General features: G+C 37.1%; 2 protein-coding genes and 1 non-coding gene across 4 annotated transcripts; all 3 read left to right on the top strand.

Annotated features, from left to right (window-relative positions):
* Positions 1-490: 490 nt before the first annotated feature.
* LOC107489426 (protein SPIRAL1-like 1) lies at positions 491-2,442 on the top strand. 2 transcript variants are annotated; one of them, XM_016110177.2, is made up of 3 exons: positions 491-649; positions 1,382-1,624; positions 2,136-2,442. In XM_016110177.2, exons 2-3 carry the CDS (start codon positions 1,391-1,393, stop codon positions 2,220-2,222), a joined length of 321 nt encoding a protein of 106 aa, XP_015965663.1. In that variant the 5' UTR covers positions 491-649; positions 1,382-1,390; the 3' UTR covers positions 2,223-2,442. The 2 variants fall into 2 exon arrangements, with proteins under 2 accessions (XP_015965663.1, XP_020998383.1); XM_021142724.2 differs by having other exon boundaries at positions 540-649; positions 1,325-1,624.
* A 7,181-nt stretch (positions 2,443-9,623) lies between these two features.
* LOC107489423 (uncharacterized) lies at positions 9,624-10,892 on the top strand. The gene is made up of 2 exons (XM_016110175.1): positions 9,624-10,179; positions 10,312-10,892. Exons 1-2 carry the CDS (start codon positions 9,624-9,626, stop codon positions 10,890-10,892), a joined length of 1,137 nt encoding a protein of 378 aa, XP_015965661.1.
* Positions 10,893-27,265: 16,373 nt separating this feature from the next.
* Positions 27,266-27,373, top strand: LOC127747981 (small nucleolar RNA R71). Its single transcript, XR_008009924.1, has one exon. It is a non-coding gene; the product is annotated as a small nucleolar RNA R71 (small nucleolar RNA).
* Positions 27,374-27,841: the final 468 nt, after the last annotated feature.

Here is a 27,841-nt window from a genome sequence, read left to right as displayed (position 1 = left end):
TTGTTGTCATTGCTACTGACCTACTATCATCGTCACATCTTTTTCTTTTTTCGTCTATATATGTTTAGTAGATATAATGAATATAGAAATTTTGATGCACAACAGAAAAAAAAAGTGTTATATCAAATAAGTACTTACGTTATGTGTAAAAGTTAATGTGTTATATTTATGAATGTATGTGTTTTATATCAATTTTTATATTATGTATAGAAAATTATGTAACTTTATAATAAAATTTTTGTGTTAAAAAAGATAAAAAAATTATATAATAAATACGGGTATTTTTTTTTTTGCTAAGCTCGTAGGCTTGTACAAATTTAATTGAATTTGATTATAAAAAAATATTTGTAGATATAACACCATCACAAAACATTTTACGAAAATTCTAATACATAACTTAATGTTTATATGATATTTTTATTTTGCACTGACACACTGCAATTTACAGCTAACCTAACAAGGCAACAACTTAACTCCAATATTAGGTTATTATTTTGTTAATTGTTAGAGAAGAGGAAAAAAGGATTTGAACAATATGAATTAAGAATTATTGAAGTGTGTGAGCGCCTATTTATAACGCACACATCTCAAGTCTCAACACTTTCCGTTGGCCCTTTGCCTTCTCTTCTCTCTCAGATCTGCTTCGCTGGTAATTCTTTCGCTCTGTTTTCTCTCTTTTTCTTTTTGTTTTCTTCCCGTTTTCTCGTAAGAATTAGGGTTTTGTTTCTCCTTGCTTCAATTTTCATCGAAGAAATACCCTCTGTTTCTGTGATAATTCTTCATTTCTCTTCAGGATCTAAAACCCTCCATTTTTATACTTTCGTTTGATCTCTGCTTTTTTTTTTTATGTGGGATTTTTCTCTGTGCTTCATTCGTCCCTCGTGTTCAGATCCTTTATTAACATTTATTTACTATTATCTTGTTATTAAATTTAATATAGAATTATACATTGTGGAGGTGTGGGTATATATATGGGGTTTATGCTTTGAGGGTTAAGATTGATGTGATCTCATTTTAATTCTTTGTGTTTTGCTTATTCTTGTGCTTGTACTGTGAAGTTTGTTGTTTTGTTTGTGGTTCGTTTAGAAGCTGATTCCCTTGGGTACATTTGTTCCAAAGGAATGGGGGAGATTTATACGCGGACATTTTAATTGTATGTAATGTATTTAACCTATTAACCTATTTGCCAAAAATGATGACGATCATTGTAGTGTCATAAAAAGTCTGGTAATGAAGCTATTTATTTGAGACTTGGTTAATTTTCAAGTAAGCTAGTATGAAAGCAACCTCAATTAACTGTGGTTTTAATATTTATACACCCCAGCTAATTTTCTTCCTTCCGTATTCATCGGTTGGTTTTTTCCCCCTTTCGGGAAAGCAGTTGAAGAGTATGGGTCGTGGAGTTAGCAGTGGCGGCGGGCAAAGTTCATTAGGTTATCTTTTTGGTAGCGGAGAGGGAGAGGCCCTGAAACCAGCACCAAAAAATAGCCAACCTGAAGCACAGACCGTAAATGATGTGCCTCCTCCTAAGCCAGCACCTCCTAAAATAACAATAGACCCAAACAAGCCTGCTGGTATCAATAGCAATTCTATAGATGGCCAGAATACGGGCAACTTCATCACGGTACTTCCTTTACCTTGATTGCATCTTTTTCAAGCTCTAATGCATCAAGTCATGAAGGTTAAGTACACTATAATAGATTGAAGCTGGTTTACCACTGCTGAATGCTGAGCATACACTCTTAGAAAAGCAGCATCGTCTATAATGGAAAATGAAATTAGGAAAATTAAAATGATTATTTAAGTTCTTTCAAGTTTTAACCTTACACATGATCACTATATGTTCACACTTTAGAATAAAAGATTGAGCCCTTAAGTATGCTTATATAAACTGTAGTGTATTTGTTATGACAATTGGTTTTGTGAAATGTACTATGCTTAGTGGGATAAAGTGCATTAAGATGATGAGAAATAACAACATATATAAAAACTATATATCCGACTTTGTCTCAATGAACTTTCTAATTCTACTCAGCTTGAGTTTTCTTGCTAGTGGTTGTTCTGCTCATGGTTAGATTATATTTTTTGAGGAATTTTTTGTAATTGATATCTTGTTCTATCTAATTTGACCACAGGACCGACCTTCGACCAAGGTCCATGCTGCCCCTGGCGGGGGCTCCTCTCTGGGTTACCTCTTTGGTGGACCAGGTGATGCAAAATGATATATTGCTTGCGAAGCTTTTGGCACGCTGAATGATTTTTTCCTTTTTGGGTGAAAACACGATGGAATGAATGAATATATAATGTAATATAAGGTTGTGGTTGTGGGGATAAGTCAATCAAGAATGCTATAATACATGTGCTAAACATCTATTACAAACCTGTGCTTGTCAGAAACAAATATTTCTGTTTTTAAATGTCGATTTCTCTTGTAGTTTTGTATTTTATGTGTTCCTGGTAACCCTTTTCTGTTGTTATTACCACCACGTTTGGTTGATACGAATAACTCGTGCAATTAGTATTTTTATTCCTAATAATATTAGGAAATATAAATTTTTTAAAATTATGGTTATTTTTATTAGTAATAATATTTTTGGAATATAAATTTTTTAAAATTATGTTTACTTTGTTCTGATAATATAGGTTATGCATTTATGTATAGAGATTTATAAAATTAAATTATTTTTACAAAAAAAGGTTATAGATTGATAAAAATTTTTGACTAAGTCTAAAGTCTCTCTAGATAAAAAATTAAATAATAAAAGTTTTAATTATTATTTTTACATAAAAAAGTTTATTTTTTATTAATAATTAATTTTAACATTTGTTATCTAAAATTTGAAATAATTTAATACGTATATTTTTATATTTAATTAGATGTTAAGTTTGTTACACAAATAGAAATAATTAATTTTTATACTTGTTATTTAAAAATAATATTTTTTCTTTATATATATAAAAATATAATTAGATATTAGTATAAACAATTATATTGATAGTTATAAAATTAACTCAAAATAAATTTATTTTAAACAATTGAATCTTGATTCTAACTTTTAATTATAATAGTTATAAGATTAACTTAAAATAAATTTATTTTAAACAAATGAATCTTGATTCTAATTTTTAATTATATTATTAGTATTCTCTCTAAATTATATGTAATAAAAAAATATCAAATGACATTTTAATTTGTCAAATTACTAATATAAAATATAAATTATATATAGAGTGAAAATGATAGAAAGAAATAAAAGAAATAGAGGTAGATGAGAGAATTTAGGGAGTTTATTAATTTTAGAAAAAAATATTTTTTCTCAATTTTAATAAGAGTGTCATGTGACATATTTAGTTATTAAATTAGATAGTAATATATGATATATGATACATAATATAGGTATATTTTAATTTTAATTTAATATTTGAATTTTAATTTTAATGTAATTAAAAAATGTCATGTCGTACATTTTGATTGTCAAATTCGTAATTAGTTATTGATAATAATATATAAAAGAGATAGAGTAGTTGAAGGAACGAGAGAGATAGAGAAAAGAAGAGGGAGGTAGGAAAAACTCTTTAATTTTGAAGAGAAAGATTTGATTTCAATTATAATGAAAAATTAACATGTGGCATATTTTGGTTGTAAAATTAGTAGGAAGGAAGGAAAAATTCTTTAATTCTAAAGGGAAAAATTTGATTTCAATTACAATGAGAGAGTGACATGTGACACATTTTTGTTGTAAAATTAGTAAAGAGAAAAAGAGAATTTATTAATTTTGGAAAGAAAGATTTGATTTTAATTACAATAAAAAGTGATATGTGACATATTTTAATTGCATAATTAATAATAAATAATAGATATTAAATATTGATAATGTTATGATGCTACAATATAATTCAATAGAATATATATGTCATAATTTTAAGTTAATAAATTTCTTCTAGATTTATATGGAGAGAAATCCTTAAGTTAAATTTGATGCGTCTAGTTCATTATTAGATTCCAATGAAAATTTTTTAGCTTAAATTTTATTGATGATTCTTGTGGATCAAGCGTCTGTTTGAGAAGTTTTAAAAGTATCTTTTTAAACTTTTAACTTATGAAAAATAATAATATTAATATCTAGTGTAATTTTGAGCCAATTCTAACTCTACTCGCGAGTTAGAATTTTTATATAAACTCAATCCTACGTGTGGGTTGAAAATATTTCAATTCTAATCCTATTTGTTCTTAACCCACGGATACTCGATCTTACCCGTGGGTTACAAAAAAATGCAACATTATTATATAAGTTGATAATAATTTAAAATAGAATCGATTTTTATGTAAAAAAAAAAAATTAAATTATCAATTAATATTTTTTTAATGGCTAAAGATCTTTTGCATTTAATGAGAGATCTTTGGTTTAGCATTCACTTGAAACATATTTTTAAATAAGTATATAACATATACATATATATGGTGCGGGTTAGTCGGGTAGGGTTGAGACTCAACTCGTACTCTACCCGACCTGCACAAAAACCCTACTTGCACCCTACTTTACCGGCTACGGATTAGGTTGGCAATCCTATCCGATTAGATTGGGTTGGGTTGGATACCCGCGAGTAGGGTGCATGTTGCCACCCTTAGTTTCACCTCACGTTTATGTGAAGTTACAAGTGGTAGCTTCTGCGTTTATATTCATATTAATTTGTTGCTATTAAAAAATTAGGCGAAAAAATTTATTTCAATTCTATGTTTATTTTTTCTTTATAAAAAAAGATACAAGTAACAATCTACCTTAGCTTGTAATTTTTAATATGAATTATGATCTCATTAGAAAAGACAAAGTAAATAAAATACTAACGATAAATAAGAATAGAGTCATAAATAATAAAAATTTATAGTTTAAAATAATACTAAATTAAAAAGTACTAAGAGTACTAAAATAATTATAGAACATTTTTTTGACATTATAAATTGAAAATAAAACAAACCGAAATTAAAGACAAACTAAAAAGTACCCCATGGTTAGGCTACCTCTCAATAAGCACCTTTTTAATGTTACTAACTTGATGGTTGGTTCTTATTAAGGTGAGAGTTGATCATAATGCTTTAATCCATCCTCTCTCACTGTGAATTTTCTCTCATTGTCTTCATCTATGAGTTGTGTTCTAAGGAGAGAATCTTGTTTACTGTATAAGGTCTATACCGAAAAAGAAAATTATATCACTTGCTATCTAGGTGAGAAGTCACTTGTAGGGATCTTCTTATTCCTCTATCTCCTGAGCTTCTTCAGAGTCTTTTCTTCTCTTTTAGGTGATGGTACACTCCCAACATTAAATTTAGGTTTGAGGTTAGGGGGTGTTTTGTTTATTTCAAAAGGAGGCTTGAGTTGCCAATTCTTGTTAGCTTCATCAGGAGATTCTTGGAGGATTGGATGAATTGATTCAACCTTCATGCAGTTTTCCTTCTCACTTGAATGATGCATGGTTTTAAAAATATGAAAAGCTAAGTGCTCATTATGCACTCTCAACATTAATTCACTTTTTTTTTTCACATCAATGAGAGCTCTTTTAGTGACTATGAATGGTCTCTCTAGAATGATGAAGGCATTCTTATATTCCTCCATGTCAAGAATAACAAAATCTGCTGGAAAAAAAAACTTTTCCACCTTAATCAAGACACCCATGTGTATTGCAAGAACCAGAATAACCGCTTTAATAAAATAATTATTTAATGGCCCAAAATAGGTTTGAAAACTTAGAAATAATAATTAGAAAATATAAAGGCGAAATTTGAATTCAATGAATTTTTTTGAGTGGAAAAAAGCATTTTTTACAAAAAAATTTTGTAAAAATGCATACCGGTGTTTAAGCCGACAATACTAGCTCTAGTCTATCCGGTACCGCGTATTGAGAAAAATAAGATTTTGAAAATTTAATTTATTGTTTTCAAAATACAAAGATAATTTAAAGTTGAAAACTGGGAGCTAATTTTAAAGGTTTCGGCTCAAAACGGACTAAAAATGCTAACGGGTTGAACCGGACCCAAAGGCCAACAAGTATATGTTCTATTAATGAGCTTTTAGCTTATTTTAATGATTCATCCTCTCCTTCTCAAGCTCATAACTTGAGCTATAGAGTTCTGATTGACGAGCCGTTTGCGGCCGTGCGAAGTTCTCGCTGAACCCGTCATTTCTAACTAAGTTTTGTTGGTAAATTAACTCTTTCTCTAACTCTAGTTTTCTGCGCTAGTCCAAAACTCAAAAATAGCTTTGGATATTTGAGTTTCTTTGTGTTTTTGTTGTTTAGGTGTAATCTAGCTTGGGTGAGTAGTGTGTTTTACCCCAAAACTTGTGAGACAAGGTAAGACATGACTAAATCCTTGTGATTAGTTGTACGTCATAAACCCTAGCTTTTATTCTTGTTGTTCTTCATGTTAAAGAGTATTCTTGGTGTTGTTTGGTGTTGAGTGAAGGCTTGGAAAGCTTGTGGTGAAGTGGTTTTGTGCATGGAAGATAATCGGCCAAGGTATAGTTTCAGTTTCTTTTATGTAATATGTAATGTTTTCGAACAGTTAAGCTAGTGGCCTTTTAGATAGGTTTGAATGATGTGGTTGTATGAGTATTTGTATGTACATGTTATGCTTGATGGTGGTTTGGATGGAGCTTGAATGAGTTTGCATGTGATGATATATATATGTTGGTAGATGATGATTACTGATGAGTATGATGACTTTGATGAGTTATGATAGTGGGTGTTGATGTTTGAAGATGAATGTTGATGATGATATTGATTATTGGTTTATTATAGTTCATGTTGAAAACAAATGATTGAGGAGGTTTGATGAATTGAATGATTTGATTGATGATAATGGAACTAATTGGATGAAAGATTTGATATATGTAGCATTGATGATTGTTAGAAATATTAAAATGTGGTATTAAGGAATTTTGATGTGAATCTAGGTTGAATTTAGAGTTGGATGAGGTGAGTATTAAATGAATTAGATGATTGAATGATTGATATGGTTGAGGAATGTTTGGTATGGATTCTTTAGTGATTTTGGTATTGTTGGGTTATGAATAGTTTGGTTTTGAATTGAAAGTTTAGGTAAATTTGAGGTTCAATGGTTTTTGGTAAAAACTTGTTTTTAACCAACTTCAACAGATCATAACTTGAGCATCCGGTATTGAAATTGAGTGATTTTTATTTCAAATTAAATATGATTTAAAGAGATTTAAAATGATATAAAGTTTGAGAAAAAAAATAAGTTTGTAGAGAAAGTTATAAATGTCGAAAGTTAGGGTAAAAAATCTGATTTCTGTGATGTTGCAGAAAATTTGGAAAATCTGTCATGTGTGTCCACACACACCTCTGTGCGTACGCACAGAACAATGTGGGTGTTTCAAGTTGTGTATACTCACAACGTCATGCGTACGAACAATTCGTGAAGGCCTTCTGGTGCGCGCATACGCACACAACTTTGTACATATGCACAAGCCCTGTTTTTCACCTAAAACCCTATTTTTAACTGTTTTACTTTTCCGGTAAGCTTGCAAACTTCTGTAACAGTTGTTTAAAACCTTTTTGCTAGTATTTTAGGGTTTGAATCAAGGGAGAAAATAATAAGTTAATAAAAAAGGTATTTTTGGTTATGATTTTAGAAGACGGTGATTTAGACTTGGGAAGTTCTGTGGATGGAATAACTATAGTGTTTGGGCAGAGTGTTGAGGTGATCATGACTTGAGAAACATGAATGATTATGGTTAATGAGATGAGTATAAGTGGACTTGTGCTATGAGTAGTGACTTCTGAGGTTGAGTATATAATTGTGATATGCATTGTTCTTCGTCGTAGGGGCTGTGGCAGTCTCACGCCTACGTTCAGATGTGAGGGATGTTGCAATCTTCCGCTTGTCGAGGTAGCAGTGCTGGCGTATGGGCCGAGAAAGTCTCCCGCCTACGTTGAGATATAAAGGCTGTGGTAGTCTCCCACTCACATAACCTTTCTGCCACCAGAGTGAACTCGGGCACTATAACCCAAAAGAGTGTGCCGGGCACTATAACTCGCAGGGCACAGGAGAAAGAAAGTGTGAGCAGGGGACTATATCCTTGGTCGTGGTAGAAAAGTGACATCCTGGGGATGTGTCGGGTTGGCATTTTGAACTGACAAGTGATATCACGAGCCAAATAGGATGGACATTCATCATATGCATCTTTTGCATGCTTGTTTGCTTTGATTACTTGAGTTATGCCTATTTGAATGATATGTTTAAATGCTAGTTGATTTACCTGTTATACATGAAAACTATTTGTGCTTTACTTGTTTGCATTAAATGTGTTTTAATGGCGTTGTGGAGGATCGGAAGGTGGTGGCAACGGGATTGCACAGAGGTTAAGTTGGCGAAGGCTGTGGGATACAACGGTGTGATTGGTATTAGTTAGAAATTCCCTAAGTTTAGATAACCATGTTTATGGTTTATGGTTTAATTTATTTATTTTGTTAAGCTTGAATATCTGTATTCGATGTGAAGTTCCAAGATTGTCTTTAGCATCCCAGAACCTTACATCTTATATATTGGGCACTGTTACTGTTCATACACTGGATCGAGCTATAAGGTCTGGGTTGGATGATGCAAAGGCCTAGAAAGAAAAGACCACCGTCTACTAGAAAGCGGTTGGCCAAAGATATGATCTCACTCTCAAAAGATAAGATAAGATAACAAACTTATCTCAAAAGAAGATCTCCAAAACACTACTATAAATACACTGGAGCACCCAGGTATAACACACACTCTAATTCTACAAAAAACCTGCCTAAAGCCCGTACTGACTTAAGCATCTCAAGCTCCAACAAGTTGGGCACGGCAGCCTTGACCAGACCAGAAGATCTCATCCGAGATCGACCTCCCTGTTTTAGGTAACCCTCAGAAATTGGCGCCATTGCCGGGGACCTGGAAGTCATCCCACCATCATGGTGAACAACCCTCCTCACAATGACCACGCCTCCGGATTAGAAGACAGTACACCGAAAAAAACACGGATGCCGCCCCACCATAACCACAGAAGGCAAACCACTCTAAGAAGGATAAACAAACCCAGAATACAGACATCCTAGACACCATCCGTGAGTAGCAAGATTGCCTTAAACAACTCGAACAAGAAGCAGAACTACAACGAGAAGCTGAGGGGGACCTGCAAAGAGAAACAAGACGGCGTAGAGAGCTGGAAGAGAAACTCCAAAAGCTCGAAGCTGACCTCAAAGCTAAAACTACATGATCCAATCACGAAGCTAGCCCCCACAGGGAACAAGACCCATTCACGAAGAAAATCATGAAAGCTAAAGTCCCAAAAGACTTCAAAGCTCCCAACATGACCCATACGATGGAACATCAATCCCAAGCCATCACCTCAGCAACTTTAGGAGTCGAATGTACCTCATGGATGCCTCGGATGCGACTCGCTGCAAGGCCCTCCCGACTACTCTCACCAAAACAGCTATAAAGTGGTTTGATAGTCTACCCCCAAGATCAATCACAAGCTTCGACGACCTCGCTAAAAAATTCCTAGCTAGGTTCTCCATACAAAAGAACAAAGCCAAACACGCTCCAAGCCTGCTAGGAAAGCCTCTGAAGCTATATGGAAAGATTCAATAAAGCATGCCTCGACATACAAAACCTCCCCACAGAAGCAGCCATCATGGGACTTATCAACAGTCTACGTGAGGGGCCCTTCAGCCACTCCATATCTATGAAACACCCTATGTCCCTGAATGAAGTGCAAGAACGAGCTGAGAAATATATCAACATGGAGGAAAACTCCCGACTAGGGGAAACCTCCAAAGTTGGGTTCTCCTACTCATCTCGAGACAAAGATAAAGAGTCAAGGAAAAAGGAGGACCAATCCACGGAGAAGTCCAGGAAATACCATAACTATAGCCCACTTCGGGTATCTTTAGTGGACATCTACCGGGAAATATGCAACACGGAAAAGATCCCACCACCCTGCCCAATTAAGCATAAAATGGGAAGAAGTCGGACTGAATACTGCAAATACCACAAAATCTACGAGCACCCCACCAACGAATGCTACGACTTGAAGAATATTATAGAAAAACTAGCCCGAGAAGGAAGGTCAGATCGGTTCCTGGCCAACAGAACGGATGAGCCAAAAAAGAGAAGGAGAGATGAAGAGGGTGGGTGAGCTGAACGTCACCCTCACACCTCGAAAAGGCACGTTCGTATGATCAACAGAGGATTCGCAGGAGGAGGGATCTCCAAATCGTCTCGCAAAAGACACCTAAAATAAGTATACCATGTCGGGAAAGGGGATAGGTCACCCGACCTCCCCATTATTTCTTTCACCAAAGAAGACGCCGCTGGCATCATCCCTGGGCATGATGACCCTGTGGTCATTACCATCATACTGGCCAACGCCAACCTCCACCGAACACTGGTTTACCAGGGGAGCTCCGCAGATATCCTATTCAAACCCACCTTCGACAAGCTTGGGCTACAAGAAATGAAGCTCAGAGCATATCCCAACAGCCTATTCGGGCTAGGGGACGCTCCGATCCAACCCTTCGGATACATACCACTACACACAACCTTTGGAAAGGGAGCCCGGTCCAGAACATTGAGCATAGACTACATTGTGGTTGACGTGAACTCCGCGTACAATGCCCTTATAGGTCGGACGATCTTAAATCAGCTCGCCGCAGTAGTCTCCACTCCACACTTATGCACGAAGTTCCCAACTCTGAAAGGCATAGCCACTGTCAAAGGAGACCAAAAGCTCGCGCGACGCTGCTACAATGAAAGCCTGAACCTAAAAGGTGATCCCAGAGGAAAAGAGGCCAATGCCATTGAACTCGGAGGAGCCCGAACTCACAAAGAACTTCGTCCTTAACCAGAAGGCGAGGCCGAAGAGGTCCAAATCAGAGACGCCCTAGATAAAACAATGAACATAGCTGCAAACCTAAAAGAAGAGCTAAAGGAGCTACTAATAAAGTTCCTAAAGGATAATTTTGACCTGTCCGTGTGGAAGGCTGCGGACATGCCCGGCATAGATCCCAAGTTAATGTGCCACAAACTGGTAGTGTACCTCGGATCTCGACCAGTGCAACAAAAGCGCAGAAAGCTCGGACCGGAGAAATTACAAGTCGTGGAGGAACAAGTACAGGCCATACTAGAGGCAGGGTTCATAAGGGAGGTCAAGTACCTATTATGGCTGGCCAACGTCGTTCTGGTCAAAAAGCCAAATGGAAAGTGGCAGATGTGTGTAGTATACACCGACCTCAATAAAGCCTGCCCAAAAGACCTCTATCCCCTCCCGAATATCGACACTTTGGTTAACGCCTCGTCGGGTGGTGCACGGAATTGTGATCACACTTTTCACAACTTCGGTATAACTAACTAGCAAATGCACTAGATCGTCCAAGTAATAAAACCTTACGCGAGTAAGGGTCGATCCCACGGAGATTGCCAGCTTGAAGCAAGCTATGGTCATCCTGTAAATCTTAGTCAGGCGGATTCAATTGATTATGAGTTTTGATAATTGAAAGATAAATAAAACGTAAATTAAAATAAAGATACTTATGTAATTCATTGGTGGGAATTACAGATAAGCGTTTGGAGATGCTTTGTTGCTTCTAAACCTCTGCTTTCCTATTGTCTTCATGCAATCTTGTGTGCTCCCTCCCACGGCAAGCTGTATGTTGGTGGATCACCGTTGTCAATGGCTACCATCTGTCCTCTCAGTGAAAATGGTCCAGGTACAGTTTCTATACGGCTAATCAACTGTCGGATCTCTCGTATCAGATGAAAAATTCCAGGCACAGCTACCGCACGGCTAATCATCTGTCGGTTCTCACTTGTGTCGGAATAGGATCTCTCTATCCTTTTGTACACTGTCACTACGCCCAACATTCGTGAGTTTGAAGCTCGTCACAGTCATCCCGTCCCAGATCCTACTCGGAATACCACAGACAAGGTTTAGACTTTTTGGATCTCGGGAATGCTGCCAATTGGTTCTAGCCTCTACCACGAAGGTTCTAATCTTACGAATTTGAATGCTCTGTTGTCAGGAGAGGCAAGTCAAATCCGTTGATCAGAGACCCAAGAGACTATACTCCGGCTGTCATCCAATGACTACGTTGAACATCATGTAGACCGCTTGTGGTTGTCAGGCACGCGGATCTTAGCTAAGCGAGTAACGAAGATAATGGGTGATTGTCACGGGTCACCCCTTCATTCTGACTTAACTAAATTAAGTACAAGAGTATATCTTGGAGAAAAAGTAAGCGTGAATTGAAAGAGAAACAATAGTACTTGCATTAATTCATGAAGAACAGCAGAGCTCCGCACCTTAATCTATGAGGTGTAGAAACTCCACCGTTGGAAAATACATAAGAAAAAAAGGTATAGGCATGACCGAATGGCCAGCCTCCCAAATGTGAAAAATGGCATCCGATCCTCTCATACAATAGTAAAAAAAGTGCTATTTATACTAAACTAGTTACAGAAAATAAGTGACTAAGTGCAGATAGTGCAAAAATCTACTTCTGGGGCCCACTTGGTGTGTGCTTGGGCTGAGCATTGAGCTTTACACGTGCATAGGCCTTTTCTAGAGTTAAACACCAGCTTGGATGCCAGTTTGGGCGTTTAACTCCAGTTCTGGTGCCAATTCCGGCGTTTTATGCCTGAAAAAGGGGTCTCTGGCTGGCGTTGAACGCCAGTTTGGGCCATCAAATCTCGGGAAAAGTGTGAACTATTATACATTGCTGGAAAGCCCAAGATGTTAGCTTTTTAGCCCAATTAAGAATGCATCAATTGGACTTCTGTAGCTACAGAAAAACGCATTTGAGTGCAGGGAGGTCAGAATCCAACAGCATCTGCAGTCCTTTCTCAGCCTCTGAATCAGATTTTTGCTCAGGTCCCTCAACTTCAGCCAGAAAATACCTGAAATTACAGAAAAACACACAAACTCATAGTAAAGTCCAGAAATGTGATTTTTGCATAAAAACTAATAAAAATATAATAAAAAGTAACTAAAACATACTGAACTACCTAAAAACAATGCCAAAAAGCGTAAAAATTATCCGCTCATCACAACACCAAAATTAAATTGTTGCTTGTCCCCAAGCAACCAAAAATAAAATGAGATAAAAAAGAAGAGAAAATACAATAAATTTCAAAGATATCAATGAAGATTAGTTTTAATTTAGATGAGCGGGACTAGTAGCTTTTTGCCTCTGAATAGTTTTGGCATCTCTCTATCCATTGGAGTTCAGAATTGTTGGCCTCTTTAGGAACTCAGAAATACAGATAATGTTATTGATTTTGCTAGTTAAGTTCTTTTTGATTCTTGAATGCAGCTACTTTATGAGTCTTGGACGTGACCCTTTGACGTCAGGATTTTTGCCAGTAAAGAATGTCATAAAAAGAATCGCGTTGTAGATATAGTCTCTAAACCAACAAAAATCCCTTCGTACAAACGTTTTGGTTGTCACAAGTAACAAACCCCTAAATAAATTGATAACCGAAGTATTTAAACCTTGGGTTGTCTTCTCAAGGAATTGCAGGGAAGTATGTTCTTATAATTGGTTATGAAAAAGGTAAAATTGGGGTTATGGAAGTAAGGTGGGAATATATTATATGACAAGTAAAATAAAATAATAATAACTGTAAAATAAACCTTTGGCAAGGTACAAGAAATGGATGTCCTATCCTGGTTATCCTTATCAATTATGAAGAGAATTGGGTTCTTCTCCCACTTTGTTAACCTCTAACTATGAAGGTAAGTGGATGAATTAATTCGAATCCTCAAATCCTAGTCTTTCCTTAGGAAAGACTAGAGTTATTGGAATATGAATTAATGAAATGAAGAAATCCAATTTTCAATCAATACTGAGTTTGATAACTCTAGAGTCACCAATTATTTAACCAAAGCCAAAAGGAAAGAAAATTGAAACTACTGGAATAAAAATGCCTTCAGATGGGAAGCAATAATCATGTAAATAAAAGAAAGCAATAATAACTGAAATACCTCAAATAATATTAATTCAAAAGAGTAATCTGTAACATGGAAGAGTTCATAAACTAAATTGGGATAAATAAAAATAAAAAACCTGGGATTGAGAGTCACTCCTAAAACTAAGAGAAATCCTAAATCCTAATCCTAAGAGAGAGAGAGAGGAGAGAACCTCTCTCTCTAAAACTACATCTAAAACATGAAAAGTGGATTATGAATGGATGCATTCTCCCAATTTATAGCCTCTAATCTGTGTTCTCTGGGCCGAAAACTGGGTTAGAAATAGCCCAGAAGTCACTTCCAGCGCTTTTTGGTCCATACAGGTCGCGGAAAAGTGACGCGGCCGCATGGCTTACGCGGCCGCGCGGGTTGCGTTCCTGCCAGGTCACGCGTCTCCGTGACTCACGCATTCGCGTCGCTTAGCGTTGGGGCAGCTATAATAAATTATATATCAAATCGAAGCCCCAAACGTTAGCTTTCCAACGCAATAGGAACCGCGTCGTTTGGACCTCTGTAGCTAAAGTTATAGCCGTTTGAGTGCGTAGAGGTCAGGCTGGACAGCTTAGCAATTTCTCCAACTTATTGTATTCCTTCCACTTTTGCATGCTTCCTTTCCATCCTCTGAGCCATTCCTGCCCTATAATCTCTGAAATCACTTAACACACATATCAAGGCATCTAATGGTAATAAGAGAGGATTAATAATAAGCAAATATAAGATCAAAGAAGCATGTTTTCAATCATAGCACAAAATCAGGAAGGAAAATATAAAACATGCGAATTGTATTAATAAGTGGGTGAAAGATTGATAAAATCCACTCAATTGAGCACAAGATAAACCATAAATTAATGGTTTATCAACCTCCCCACACTTAAACATTAGCATGTCCTCATGCTAAGCTTAAGAGAAACTATAAAGATGAAGAGGAATGGTAGAATGCATGAAATGCAACCTATGAATGCAACTACATGCAAAATGTTTCTACCCACTTAGTTAAAAGTAAACAACTCTTTCAAGAGGAAATATGAACTGGATTTCACTATTTCAAATCATGAAAATGAAGTAAAAATAGACTTGCAAGAAGAAAATAGCTCATGAAAGCAGGGAACAAGGGATTGAGCATCGAACCCTCACTGGTAGTGTATACACTCTAATCACTCAAGTGTTTAAGGTTCGATTCTCTCAATTCTTCACTAACCTTGCTTTCAAAGGCTTGCTCTTCGTCTAACAATCAACATAAATTTAATGCACAAATACACAAATCAAGAGGTCTTTTAAGGGTTGTAATGGGGTTAGGGTCAAGGTAGGATTGTATTTGGTCTAGTGGACTAAAATCTGAATGCTTAATTAACTTAAACTTTCCACCTAACTTTAGACAATCCATGTAATCATAATACCACATCTAACTATCCATTAACCATGTTTTCCACATATTCATGCATTCTAATTTCAAGTACAACTCATATGCATTGCTTTCACCACTTACTTTGGGGCATTTTGTCCCCTTTTATTGTTTGCTCTTTTTCTTTTCTTTTTTTCCTTTATTTTCTTTATATATATATATATATATATTTGTTTTTCTCAATGCATATGATTAAAGTATTGAATGCATGAACATATTCTCAACATTCTTCACATTTTCAAAAAATTCTAACATACTCAATTCTCAAACCAAATGTTTCCAAACCCACTTTTCCCCACACTTAATTCATGAGCACTCTCACTAGTCTAAGCTAACCAAGGATTCAAATTAAGGACAATATTATTTTTCTGCTTAGAGTTAGTGATGAGCTAAAGTAAAGAACAAAGGGGTAAAATAGGCTCAAATTGGTTTGTAAAGGATAATGAAAGGTAAGGCCATATGGGTATGTAAGCTCAGTGAAACAAAGGCCTCAATTATATAAGTGCATGTATACATCAAACAATGGAAATATAGAATTAAGCAAGACAAAGATCACAATGTTAGAGAGAAAAATACACACTAAAACAGAATTTTGGTTGATAAAATGCAACCAATTCAAATAGGCTCAAAAATCTCACAGGTATTGTGTGTTCGAGTTCTAAACCATGTTCCAGTATAATATCTCTTCAAACAAGTGTAACATTAAATTTTATTAAAATTAGTGAAATTTTCTAAAAGGTTTCTTGAAAAAGAAAATATTACTTTAACCAAGCGGTAAAATATGCAAAATAAATAAATAAATATGCAATTAAATATGCAAATGCAACAACTAACAAGAAAAATAAACCATTGGTGTTTGAGATAGGAAGGTACTAACCCACGGAGATCGGTATCGACCTCCCCACACTTAAAGATTGCACCGTCCTCGGTGCATGCTGAGATTTGCAAGTGGACTGGGGTTGTGGTTCCTCAGCTGGGGCTCTTTTTGTTCCTTTCCTTGCCGGTAGTTTGGGAGTAGCTTTCTCTCCTTCCTTGGTGGCCATCCTGAAGAAGGGAAGAGAAAATAATTTAAATTCAAATAGATATATAGCAAGGAAGAGAATGGAAGAGTGGTGATGGATGCACATTAGGATGTAATTGACATTAACACATGCTCTCGAGTACATGTGAAAAGTCAGCAATAAAAAATAGCCAGTGCATCGAAAGATAAGTGAATGCATGGTGTTTATTGGCATGCCGGAAAAGGGCATGAGTAGCATAGACCAAGCATTACTTGTAATAAATTACCATGTTTGTATTGACAATTATATTCAATTAAAATAGTAAAAGGAGTTTATGAAAAGCAAGCATTGAATAGTATAAAGTATAATAGAGAAGTGCATAATGCCATATGGGCTTTTTCACAAATACATAGTATGTATGGTAAATAAGCGATTTGAAAGTATTAAATTGAACATGCAAGCAACCCTTTAAAAATTTAATTGTCAAACAATTTTGCAATAATCCATAATGACCCAAATAAAATTCCAACACCAATGAAAATAATGCAATGAATGAAAGTATGCAAATAAATTAAAATAAAATGAAAAAGAAAAATAAGAAGAATGAGGAAGGAAAGAAGGGAAGAAGAAGTAAGTAAGAAAGAAGGGAGGAAAAATTAGGATTGGGGAAGATAAAATATTTTGGCATATTAGGTTAAGGTGTGCGACGCTGGCGACGCGGTCGCGTGGGTGACGCGGCCGCGTGGTGCTCAATAAGGTTCGGTGATGTGGACGCGTGGAGCACGCGATCGCGTGACTGGATTTGTGCTAGTGGCGCGAGTGCAGCCTCGCAGTCGCACAACTCTCTGTTCAAAACTTAGTATTGCCAAAATCCAAGGTGACGCGGTCGCGTGGTCGACGCGATCGCGCGAGTGGCCTTTTTCTTAAAATGACGCGGCTGCGTGGGGCACGCGGTTGCGTGGTAGGGCTTGGGCTTCCAGCATGAATCCAGCCCAATTCCATCTCAACTTTCGGCCATGCACTCTTTTGACGTCGAAATCCTGGGCACGCGGTCGCGTGGGAGGCCATTATTCCCATATGACGCGGTCGCATCAGCGACGCGGTTGCGTGGGGTAATTTGTGCCGTTGGCACGCCTCCAGCCCTGCTCCTACGTAACTCTCTGTTCAATTTCTTTTCCTCCTAACGCACATACGACGCGGACGCGTCAACAACGCTGCCGCGTCGCGTGAGTAAATCCCTTTTTTTAAAAAACGAAGAATGCAGTGTTAATATGAATGTGACGCAAAACTCCAGGTTCAATATAATAAAATAAAATAAAACTAGATAACAAATAAAACTAAATAAAAATGAAAAATGAACGATCGTACCATGGTGGGTTGTCTCCCACCTAGCACTTTTAGTTAAAGTCCTTAAGTTGGACATTTGGTGAGCTTCCTGTTATGGTGGCTTGTGCTTGAACTCATCCAGGAATCTCCACCAATGTTTGTGATTCCAGTGTCCTCCGGGATCCCAAACTAAGCATGTAAAGCCCTTAAGAAGCTTCAAACAGATTCTTAGGCTCCCGGGGTGACACATGCCAGAATAGATTCCAGGATCCCAAACTTTACTTTTACACCCGTTTTTGTCTCGATCTCCATTTTTCCATCCGGGTAAAAGGTGATCTGAATTCTCACTGCAGCGACCAAACAGCTTCCTAGACCCATTCAGTTGAGCTTTATACCAACCTTTGCGTTTAAACTTAAAGCTTCCAACCATAATGAACCTTGCAGGACAATTCTTACCACTGGCCATCTTCCTCTTACTCTTAATGTCACAAAGAGCTCTAAGTTGACCATCCGTCTCCAGTAGCCCATATTCAAGTGGGATTAGAAAGCTATGGGATATGAATTTTACCCACTTAAATGTTGTGAAGGATGATGGCAACTTAGGGGGAGGTATTTTTAATGAAATTGCAAGCTCCACTCCCTTGTGCTCTTCTCTGATAATTACCACCTCCTTGCAAGCTTCTTCAATTTCAACCTCTTCTTCTTGGTAGCTTTCTTCCAATTCAATCTTCTCTTCATTGCTTTCCAAGGGCATGGGAGGTTGTGCTTCTTCTTCTTGAATCTCCATCTCTTGATCAACCTCTTCCAAGTCTTCAACTGTGATATGCCTTGGAGGTTGTACACCCTCCTTAGCATCAATTTCAAACGTCTTGGAAGGGGGTTCTATGACTGTACTTTCCTATGGAGGTTCTGCATCTCCTAAGTCTACAACCAGCTCTTCTTCTTGAACAATGATAGCTTCTTCTACTTGTTCTAGTACGAATTCATTCTTTGTCTTGTCCACTGGGGTTTCTGGTATCTCCTTCATGCTACGCTCTTCACTAAACTGTCCACATGGAGCTGTGGCTGAGCCTTGTATATTTGAGCGCCTAGAAGCCCATTGAATTAATTCTTGCTCCACTTGTCGAATGGTTGCCTGAAATCGATCTACTGTTTCCTTGAAACGATCTTTTGTCTCTTGATGCACTCGGCTTTCATAAATAGGATCATAGTGCTCTTGGATTGATGGATATGGAGATGGTGAATATTGAAGTGGTGGTTCTTGTGAGTAATTGGGTTGGAATTGGGGTGGTTCTATATATGGTTCATATGGCTCATAAGGTGGTTGGTATGGTGGTTGAGGGTTAGGGTCATAAGGAAGTGAATGGCGGAAAGGGGCTTGTGAGTATGGTGGTCCAAAGTTATGTTGAGGAGGGGGTTCATAGGCATATGGTGGCGGTTGTTGATAGTCCATTGGAGGTGTTTGTTGCCATGAGGATTGATCAAGTCCTTGTGGCTCCTTCCATCTTTGATTGTTCCAACCATGGTGCCTGTTCTCATTGTAATTTCTTCTTCTTGCAACATTATTGTAACCAGACTCATAGCCAAAGGGGTGAGAGTTCATAGTAGCAAATAAAAAAAATTGAAAACAAAAATAAAAATAAATTTAAATTAAAAGGTTATTTAAATTTTGAATTTGAAAATTAAATTTTGAAATTTGAATTTTTGAAAATTGATTTTTTGAAATAAGATAAGATAAGATAAAAATTTTAAAAATAAAAATCTGAATTTTTTTTCGAAAAAAAATTAATTAAAAATATTTTTGACTTTAATGAGGAAAGATAAAAACAATAAAATGACACCAAATTTCAAATTTTTAGATCAAGACAAAGAAAACAACTAAGAACAGCTTGAAGGTCAAGATGAACGCGAAGAACAACTTGAAGATCAAGATGAACACTAAGAACAATTTTTTTTGAAAAATTTTGTAATAACTAAATAAAAACCAATAACCTCTTAATTTATGAAAAAGTAAAAATAAAAACAAAAATAAAAACAAATAAACAAGCAAAAATAAAATATTTACAATAACCAATAATAAGACACACGTTTGCAATTCCCCGACAACGGCGCCATTTTGACGTCAGGATTTTTGCCAGTAAAGAATGTCATAAAAACAATCGCGTTGTAGATATAGCCTCTAAACCAACAAAAATCCCTTCGTACAAACGTTTTGGTTGTCACAAGTAACAAACCCCTAAATAAATTGATAACCGAAATATTTAAACCTCAGGTCGTCTTCTCAAGGAATTGCAGGGAAGTATGTTCTTATAATTGGTTATGAAAAAGGTAAAATTGGGGTTATGGAAGTAAGGTGGGAATATATTATATGACAAGTAAAATAAAATAATAATAACTGTAAAATAAACCTTTGGCAAGGTACAAGAAATGGATGTCCTATCCTGGTTATCCTTATCAATTATGAAGAGAATTGGGTTCTTCTCCCACTTTGTTAACCTCTAACTATGAAGGTAAGTTAAGTGGATGAATTAATTCGAATCCTCAAATCCTAGAGTTATTGGAATATGAATTAATGAAATGAAGAAATCCAATTTTCAATCAATACTGAGTTTGATAACTCTAGAGTCACCAATTATTTAACTAAAGCCAAAAGGGAAGAAAATTGAAACTACTGGAATAAAAATGCCTTCAGATGGGAAGCAATAATCATGTAAATAAACGAAAGCAATAATAACTGAAATACCTCAAATAATATTAATTCAAAAGAGTAATCTGTAACATGGAAGAGTTCATAAATTAAATTGGGATAAATAAAAATAAAGAACCTGGGATTGAGAGTCACTCCTAAAACTAAGAGAAATCCTAAATCCTAATCCTAAGAGAGAGAGAGAGAGAGAGAGGAGAGAACCTCTCTCTCTAAAACTACATTTAAAACATGAAAAGTGGATTATGAATGCCTTCTTATGAATGGATGCATTCTCCCACTTTATAGCCTCTAATCTGTATTCTCTGGGCCAAAAACTGGGTCAGAAACAGCCCAGAAGTCACTTCCAGCGCTTTCTGGTCCGTACAGGTCGCGGAAAAGTGACGCGGCCGCATGGCTAACGCGGCCGCGCGGGTTGCGTTCCTGCCAGGTCACGCGTTCGCGTGACTCACGCGTTCGCGTGACTCACGCGTTCGTGTCGCTTGGCGTCGGGGCAGCTATGATAAATTATATATCAAATCGAAGCCCCAGACGTTATCTTTCCAACGCAACAGGAACCGCGTAGTTTGGACCTCTGTAACTAAAGTTATAGCCATTTGAGTGCGAAGAGGTCAGGCTGGACAGCTTAGCAATTTCTCCAACTTATTGTATTCCTTCCACTTTGCATGCTTCCTTTCCATCCTCTGAGCCATTCCTGCCCTATAATCTCTGAAATCACTTAACACACATATCAAGGCATCTAATGGTAATAAGAGAGGATTAATAATAAGCAAATATAAGATCAAAGAAGCATGTTTTCAATCATATCACAAAATCAGGAAGGAAAATATAAAACATGCGAATTGTATGAATAAATGGGTGAAAGATTGATAAAATCCACTCAATTGAGCACAAGATAAACCATAAAATAGTGGTTTATCACCCTTACACCACCGGATACATAAATGCCACGGACACATAACTGGGTGAACCTTTTAAGATTGTGACTCAGCTTTGCTAGAGTCCACAGTTAGAGGTGCCCAGAGTTCTTAAGCACACTCTTTTGCTTGGCATCACGACTTTTACCACTCAGTCTCAAGCTTTTCACTTGGACCTTCATGACACAAGCACATGGTTAAGAACAGCTTGATTTAGCCGCTTAGGCCAGGATTTTATTCCTTTTGAGCCCTCCTATCCACTGATGCTCAAAGCCTTGGATCCTCTTTTCCCTTGCCTTTTAGTTTAAAGGGTTACTGGCTTTTTCTGCTTGCACTTTCTTTTTCTTTTTTTTTTTCTGCAAGCTTTTGCTTTTCACCGCTTTTTCTTTCTTCAAGAATCAATTTTATGATTTTTCATATCACCAATAACATGTATCTTTTTTCATTATTCTTTCAAGAGTAAACTTTTCTTAATTCCAATTTCAAACATGCACTGTTTAAGCATACATTTATAAAGTAAGAAGTATTGTCACCACATCAAACTAATTAAACTAATTTCAAGATAAATTTTGAAATTCATGCACTTCTTGTTCTTTTGCAAATAAAACATTTTTCATTTAAGAAAGGTGCGAGATTCATGGAATCATTCATAGCTTTAAGACATAGACTCTAAACACTAATGATCATATAATAAAGACAAAAACACAGATAAAACATAAAACATAGGAAATGAAAAATAGAAAAACAAATAACAAGGAAAGTAAAGAACGGGTCCACCCTAGTGACGGCGGCTAGTTCTTCCTCTTGAAGATCCTATGGAGTGCTTTAGCTCCTCAATATCTCTTCCTTGCTTTTGTTTCTCCTCCCTCATGGCTCTTTGGTCCTCTCAAATTTCATGGAGGATAATGGAGTGCTCTTGGTGCTCCATCCTTAGTTGCTCCATGTTAGAACTCAAATATCCTAAAGAGGTGTTGAGTTGCTCCCAATAGCTTTGTAGAGGAAAGTGTATCCCTTGAGGCATCTCAGGGATTTCTTGATGAGGAATTTCCTCATGCTCTTGTTGAGGTCCATGAGCGGGCTCTCTTGTTTACTCCATCCTCTTTTTAGTGATGGGCTTGTCCTCTTCACTGAGGATGTCTTCCTCTATGATAATTCTGACTGAATTGCATAGGTGACAGATGAGATGAGGAAAGGCTAACCTTGCCAAAGTGGAGGGCTTGTCAGCCACCTTGTATAGTTCTAGAGGTATGATCTCGTGAACTTCCACTTCCTCTCCAATCATGATACTCTGGATCATGATAGCCCGATCCACAGTTACTTCGGACCGGTTGCTAGTAGGAGTGATAGAGTGTTGGATGAACTCCAACCATCCTCTAGCCACGGGTTTGAGGTCAGGCCTTCTCAGTTGAACCAGCTTGCCTTTGGAGTCTCTCTTCCATTGGGCTCCTTTCACACAGATGTCCATAAGGACTTAGTCCAACCTTTGATCAAAGTTTACTCTTTTAGTGAAAGGATGAGGATCTCCTTACATCATTGGCAAGTTGAATGCCAACTTCACAATTTTCGGACTGAAATTCAAGTATTTTCCTCGAACTATTGTGAGCCAATTCTTTGGGTTCGGGTTTACACTTTGATCATGGTTCTTAGTGATCCATGCATTAGCATAGAACTCTTGAACCATTAAGATTCTGACTTGTTGGATGGGGTTGATGAGAGCTTCCCAACCTCTTCCCCGAACCTCATGTCAAATCTCCGGATATTCACTCTTTTTGAGCATGAAGGGGACCTCATGGATCACCCTTTTCTTGGCCACAACTTCATAGAAATGGTCTTGATGGACCTTTGAGATGAATCTCTCCATCTCCCATGACTCGGAGGTGGAAGCAACTGCCTTCTCTTTCCTATTTCTAGAGGTTTCTTCGGCCTTAGGTGCCATTAATGGTTATAGAAAAACAAAAAGCAGAGCTTTTTCCCACACCAAACTTAAAAGGTTTTGCTCGTCCTCGAGCAAAAGAAGAAAGAAAGGAGGAAAAGAAGAAGAAATGGAGGAGATAGAGGGGTGTTTTGAATTCAGCCAAAGGGGGGTTTAAGTGTTTATGATGTGTGAAATTGAAGGTGATAAGGAGGGGTATTTATAGGGTAAGAGAGAAGGAATTTGTGAAGAAGGGGTTGAGTTTGGGAGGGAAGTGTTTTGAATTTGAATGGTAAGGTAGGTGGGATTTTATGATGGGTTTTTAGGGAATATTGGATGGATGTGAGTGGTGAAGAGATTATGGGGAAGAGGGTAGGACTTGATAGGTGAATGGTGTTTGGGGAAGAGTGTTATGGAAAGGTCTGAAGAGGAGAGAGAGTGAGTTCTGGTCCCTGCACTATTCTAGTGTGTAAACGCCCCTAGACAGCCCTTTCTGGCATTTAAACGCCAATCTGCTGCCTTTCCTGGCGTTAAACGCCAGGCTGATGCAACTTTCTGGCATTTAATGCCAGCCAGACACCCTTTTCTGGTGTTAAACGCCAGTTTGTCTGCCAATTCTGGCGTTTAACGCCAGCCATACACCCTTTTCTGGCGTTAAATGCCAGTCTATCTACCAATTATGGTGTTTAACGCCCAGAATGCTGCCAGACTGGGCGTTAAATGCCCATTCTGCTATCCTTACTGGCGTTTAAATGCCAGTAAGCTTGTCCTCCAGGGTGTGCTACTCTTGATGCTGTTTTTGATTCCGCTTTAATTCTATAGCTGTTTTTATGACTCCACATGATCATCAACCTAAAGAAAACATAAACTTCAGTGGAAAATGAAATGAAAAAATAATTAACATAGATAAATAAGATTGGGTTGCCTCCCAATAAGCGCTTCTTTAATGTCAATAGCTTGACAGTAAGCTCTTACAGAGCTTCACAGATACTCAGAGCATGATTGTGGCTTTTCCCATTTGTAGAGTTTATCTTGTGCTTGATTTAGGAGATTTTATAACCTTTTACCCACATTTATCCAATGAAATAGCATGGTTTTATAACTTCTCCTTTAATTGTGCTTAAGAGTGAAAACATGCTTTTTAGGTCTCAAAATAGCTAAATTTAATTCACCTTGATTCCATTAGATGCCTTGATATGTTTGTTAAGTGATTTCAGATTTAGGAGGCAAGGATTGGATCAAGGGAATGAAGGAAAAGCATGTAGAAATGGAGAACTCATGAAGAAATAAAGGAATCGCAAAAGCTGTCAAGCTGACCTATTTGCGCTTAATCGACCATAAATTGAGCTACAGAGATCCAAGTGACGCGGTTTCACTTGCATTGGAAAGCTAACATCTGGGGCTTCAAAATGATATAAGATTTTCCATAGTTGCATCACGTATAAGGGCACGCACGCACATGGTACACGGACGCACCGATGGTGGCACATGATCCACTTAATGCAACTCGTGGCCAGCGATTTTAGAAGTCTCGTGGGCCCAATCCAACTCATTTCTGATGCTATTTAAGCCAATAATTGAAGAAGGATGAAACACTTAGTTACCATTAGTTTAGTTTAGTTTAGTTTTGGAGGGAAAGTTAGTTTTAGCGACAGAAGCTCTCACTTCTCTCTAGGATTAGGATTAGGTTTTAGATCGAGATCTACTTCTTCTTCTTCTTCTTCTCTTTTAATTTTCCTTTTCCTTCCTTAATTGTTTTCTTGTCGTTGTAGCACTCTATTTCTCTTACAATTTCTTTGTATTGTTAATTGTAGTTTATGAACTTTCTTTTGTAGATCTACATTTCGTCTTAAATGCAATTGGTATGTTCTTTGTTGTTTCACAATTATTTTGCTTTTCTATTATTGATCTCTTGCTATTGTAGTTAGATCTCTCTTTAATTCTTGCAATTCATGTTGTTTACTTTTATTGCCTTTTATGTGTTTGATGAAATGTCTCTTCTAGCTATTAGTTAGATTTTGTTCCTCTTGGCTTTGGTTGAGTAATTAGTGACACTTGAGTTATCTAATTCCTTTGTTGATTGAGAATTAGAAGTTTCTAATTGATTTGGATTCCACTAAAGCTAGTCTTTCCTTGGGAGTTGGCTAGGACTTGTAGAACCAAGTTAATTCATCCACTTGACTTTCCTACATGGTTAGAGGTTAACTAAGTAGGAGCAATACACAATTCTCATCACAATTGATAAGGATAACTAGGATAGGATTTCTAGTCCTCATACCTTGCCAAGAGCTTTGTTAGTTGTTAGTTTATTTCTTTTGCAATTTACATTTCTTGTCTATTATCTCAAAAATCCCAAAATACATCTCACAACCAATAACAAGAACACTTTATTGTAATTCCTAGGGGGAACGACCCGAGGTTCAATACTTCGGTTTATAGATTTTAGGGGTTTGTTACTTGTGACAAACAAATTTTTGTATGAAAGGATTAGTGTTGGTTTAGAAACTATACTTGCAACGAGACTTCATTAGTGAAATTCTAGACCGTCAAAATCCTATCATCATGTGGCTAGGAAGGGTCCTCCAAGGATGATAGATTCATCCTCATCCTTCCTAGTGTCTAGGATTATGAAGTCAGTAGGGATGTAAAGGCCTTCAACCTTCACTAAGACATCCTCTACAAGTCCATAAGCCTGTTTCATTGATTTGTCTGCCATCTCTTGTGAGATTCTTGTAGCTTGTACCTCAAAGATCCCTAGTTTCTCCATTACAGAGAGTGGCATGAGGTTTATACCTGACCCCAGGTCACACAGAGCCATCTCAAAGGTCATGGTGCCTATGGTACAAGGTATTAAGAGCCTTCCGGGATCCGATTTCTTCTGGGGTAATTTCTACTGCACCAAGGCATTCAGTTTATTGATAAGCAATGGAGGTTCATCCTCCCAAGTCTCATTACCAAATAACTTGGAATTCAGCTTCATGATTACTCCTAGATACTGAGCAACTTGCTCTTCAACAATATCTTCATCCTTTTTAGAGGAAGAATACTCATCAGAGCTCATGAATGGCAACAGTAAGTTTAGTGGAATCTCTATGGTCTCTGTATGAGCCTCAAATTCCTTTGGTTCCTCTTTAGGGAACTCCTTAGTGGTCAGTGGACGTCCATTGAGGTCTTTCTCACTGGAAATCACTGCCTCTTCCTCCTCTATAGGTTTGGCTACTTTGGATATTTTGATGGCCTTGCACTCTTTCTTTGGATTCTCTTCTGTATTGCTTGGAAGAGTACTATGAGGGATTTCAGTAACTCTTTTACTCAACTGACCCACTTGTGCCTCCAAATTTCTGATGGAGGACTTTATTTCAGTCATGAAACTGAGAGTGGTCTTAGATAGATCAGAGACTATGGTTGCTAAGCCAGAGAGGCTCTGCTCAGAATTCTTTGTCTGTTGTTGAGAAGATGATGGAAAAGGCTTGCTATTGCCAAACCTATTTCTCCCACCATTATTATTATTGAAGCCTTGTTGAAGCTTTTCTTGATCCTTCCATGAGAAATTTGGATGATTTCTCCATGAAGGATTATAGGTGTTTCCATAGGATTCTCCCATATAATTCACCTCTTCCATTGTAGGATTCTCAGGGTCATAAGCTTCTCTTTTAGAGGAGGCTTCTTTAGTACTGCCGGATGCAGCTTGCAATCCAGTCAGATTCTGAGAAATCATATTGACTTGCAGAGTCAATATTTTGTTCTGAGCCAATATGGCATTCAGAGTATCAATCTCAAGAACTCTTTTCTTTTGAGTCATCCCATTATTCACAGGATTTCTTTCAGAAGTGTACATGAACTAGTTATTTGCAACCATCTGAAAGAGTTTCTGGGCTTCTGCATGGGTTTTCTTCAGATGAAGAGATCCACCAGCAGAGTGGTCCAATGACATCTTGGACAATTTAGACAGACCATCATAGAATATACATAAGATGCTCCATTCTGAAAGCATGTCAGAAGGACACTTTCTGATCAATTACTTGTATCTTTTCCAAGCTTCATAGAGGGATTCACCTTCCTTCTGTTTGAAGGTTTGGACTTCCACTCTAAGCTTGCTTATCTTTTGAGGTGGAAAGAATTTGGCCAAGAAAGCATTGACCAACTTTTTCCAAGAGTTTAAGCTTTCTCTAGGTTGTGAGTCCAGCCATATCCTAGCTCTGTCTCTTATAGCAAAGGAAAAAAGCATAAGTCTGTAGACCTCAGGATCAACCCCATTGGTCTTAACAATGTCACAGATTTGTAAGAATTCAGCTAAGAACTGATGAGGATCTTCCAATGGAAGTCCATGAAACTTGCAATTCTGCTGCATTAGAGAAACTAATTGAGGCTTAAGCTCAAAGTTGTTTGCTCCAATTGCAGGAATTGAGATGCTTCTTCCATAGAAGTTGGAAGTTGGTACAGTAAAGTCACCAAGCATCTTCCTTACATCTCCACCATTGTTCTCAGGTTCGGCTGCCATGTCTGCCTCTTTTTTGAAATTTGCTGTAAGGTCCTCTCCGGAGTGTTGTGCTTTAGCTTCTCT

This window comes from Arachis duranensis, chromosome 5 (assembly GCF_000817695.3).
Source record: "Arachis duranensis cultivar V14167 chromosome 5, aradu.V14167.gnm2.J7QH, whole genome shotgun sequence".
NCBI classification, from domain to species: Eukaryota; Viridiplantae; Streptophyta; class Magnoliopsida; order Fabales; family Fabaceae; genus Arachis; species Arachis duranensis.
The sequence above is the reverse complement of the archived record's forward strand: the minus strand, read 5'-3'. Positions and strand labels throughout refer to the sequence as shown.

Bases quoted from the DNA above. Each gene is read 5' to 3' on its own strand.
- LOC107489426 (XM_016110177.2), top strand. From the start codon at position 1,391: ATGGGTCGTGGAGTTAGCAGTGGCGGCGGGCAAAGTTCATTAGGTTAT. The intron at 1,625-2,135 runs GTACTTCCTTTA...ATTTGACCACAG, and splicing joins ATACGGGCAACTTCATCACG to GACCGACCTTCGACCAAGGT.
- LOC107489423 (XM_016110175.1), top strand. From the start codon at position 9,624: ATGGAAAGATTCAATAAAGCATGCCTCGACATACAAAACCTCCCCACA. The intron at 10,180-10,311 runs GTGGGTGAGCTG...ATGTCGGGAAAG, and splicing joins GAGAAGGAGAGATGAAGAGG to GGGATAGGTCACCCGACCTC.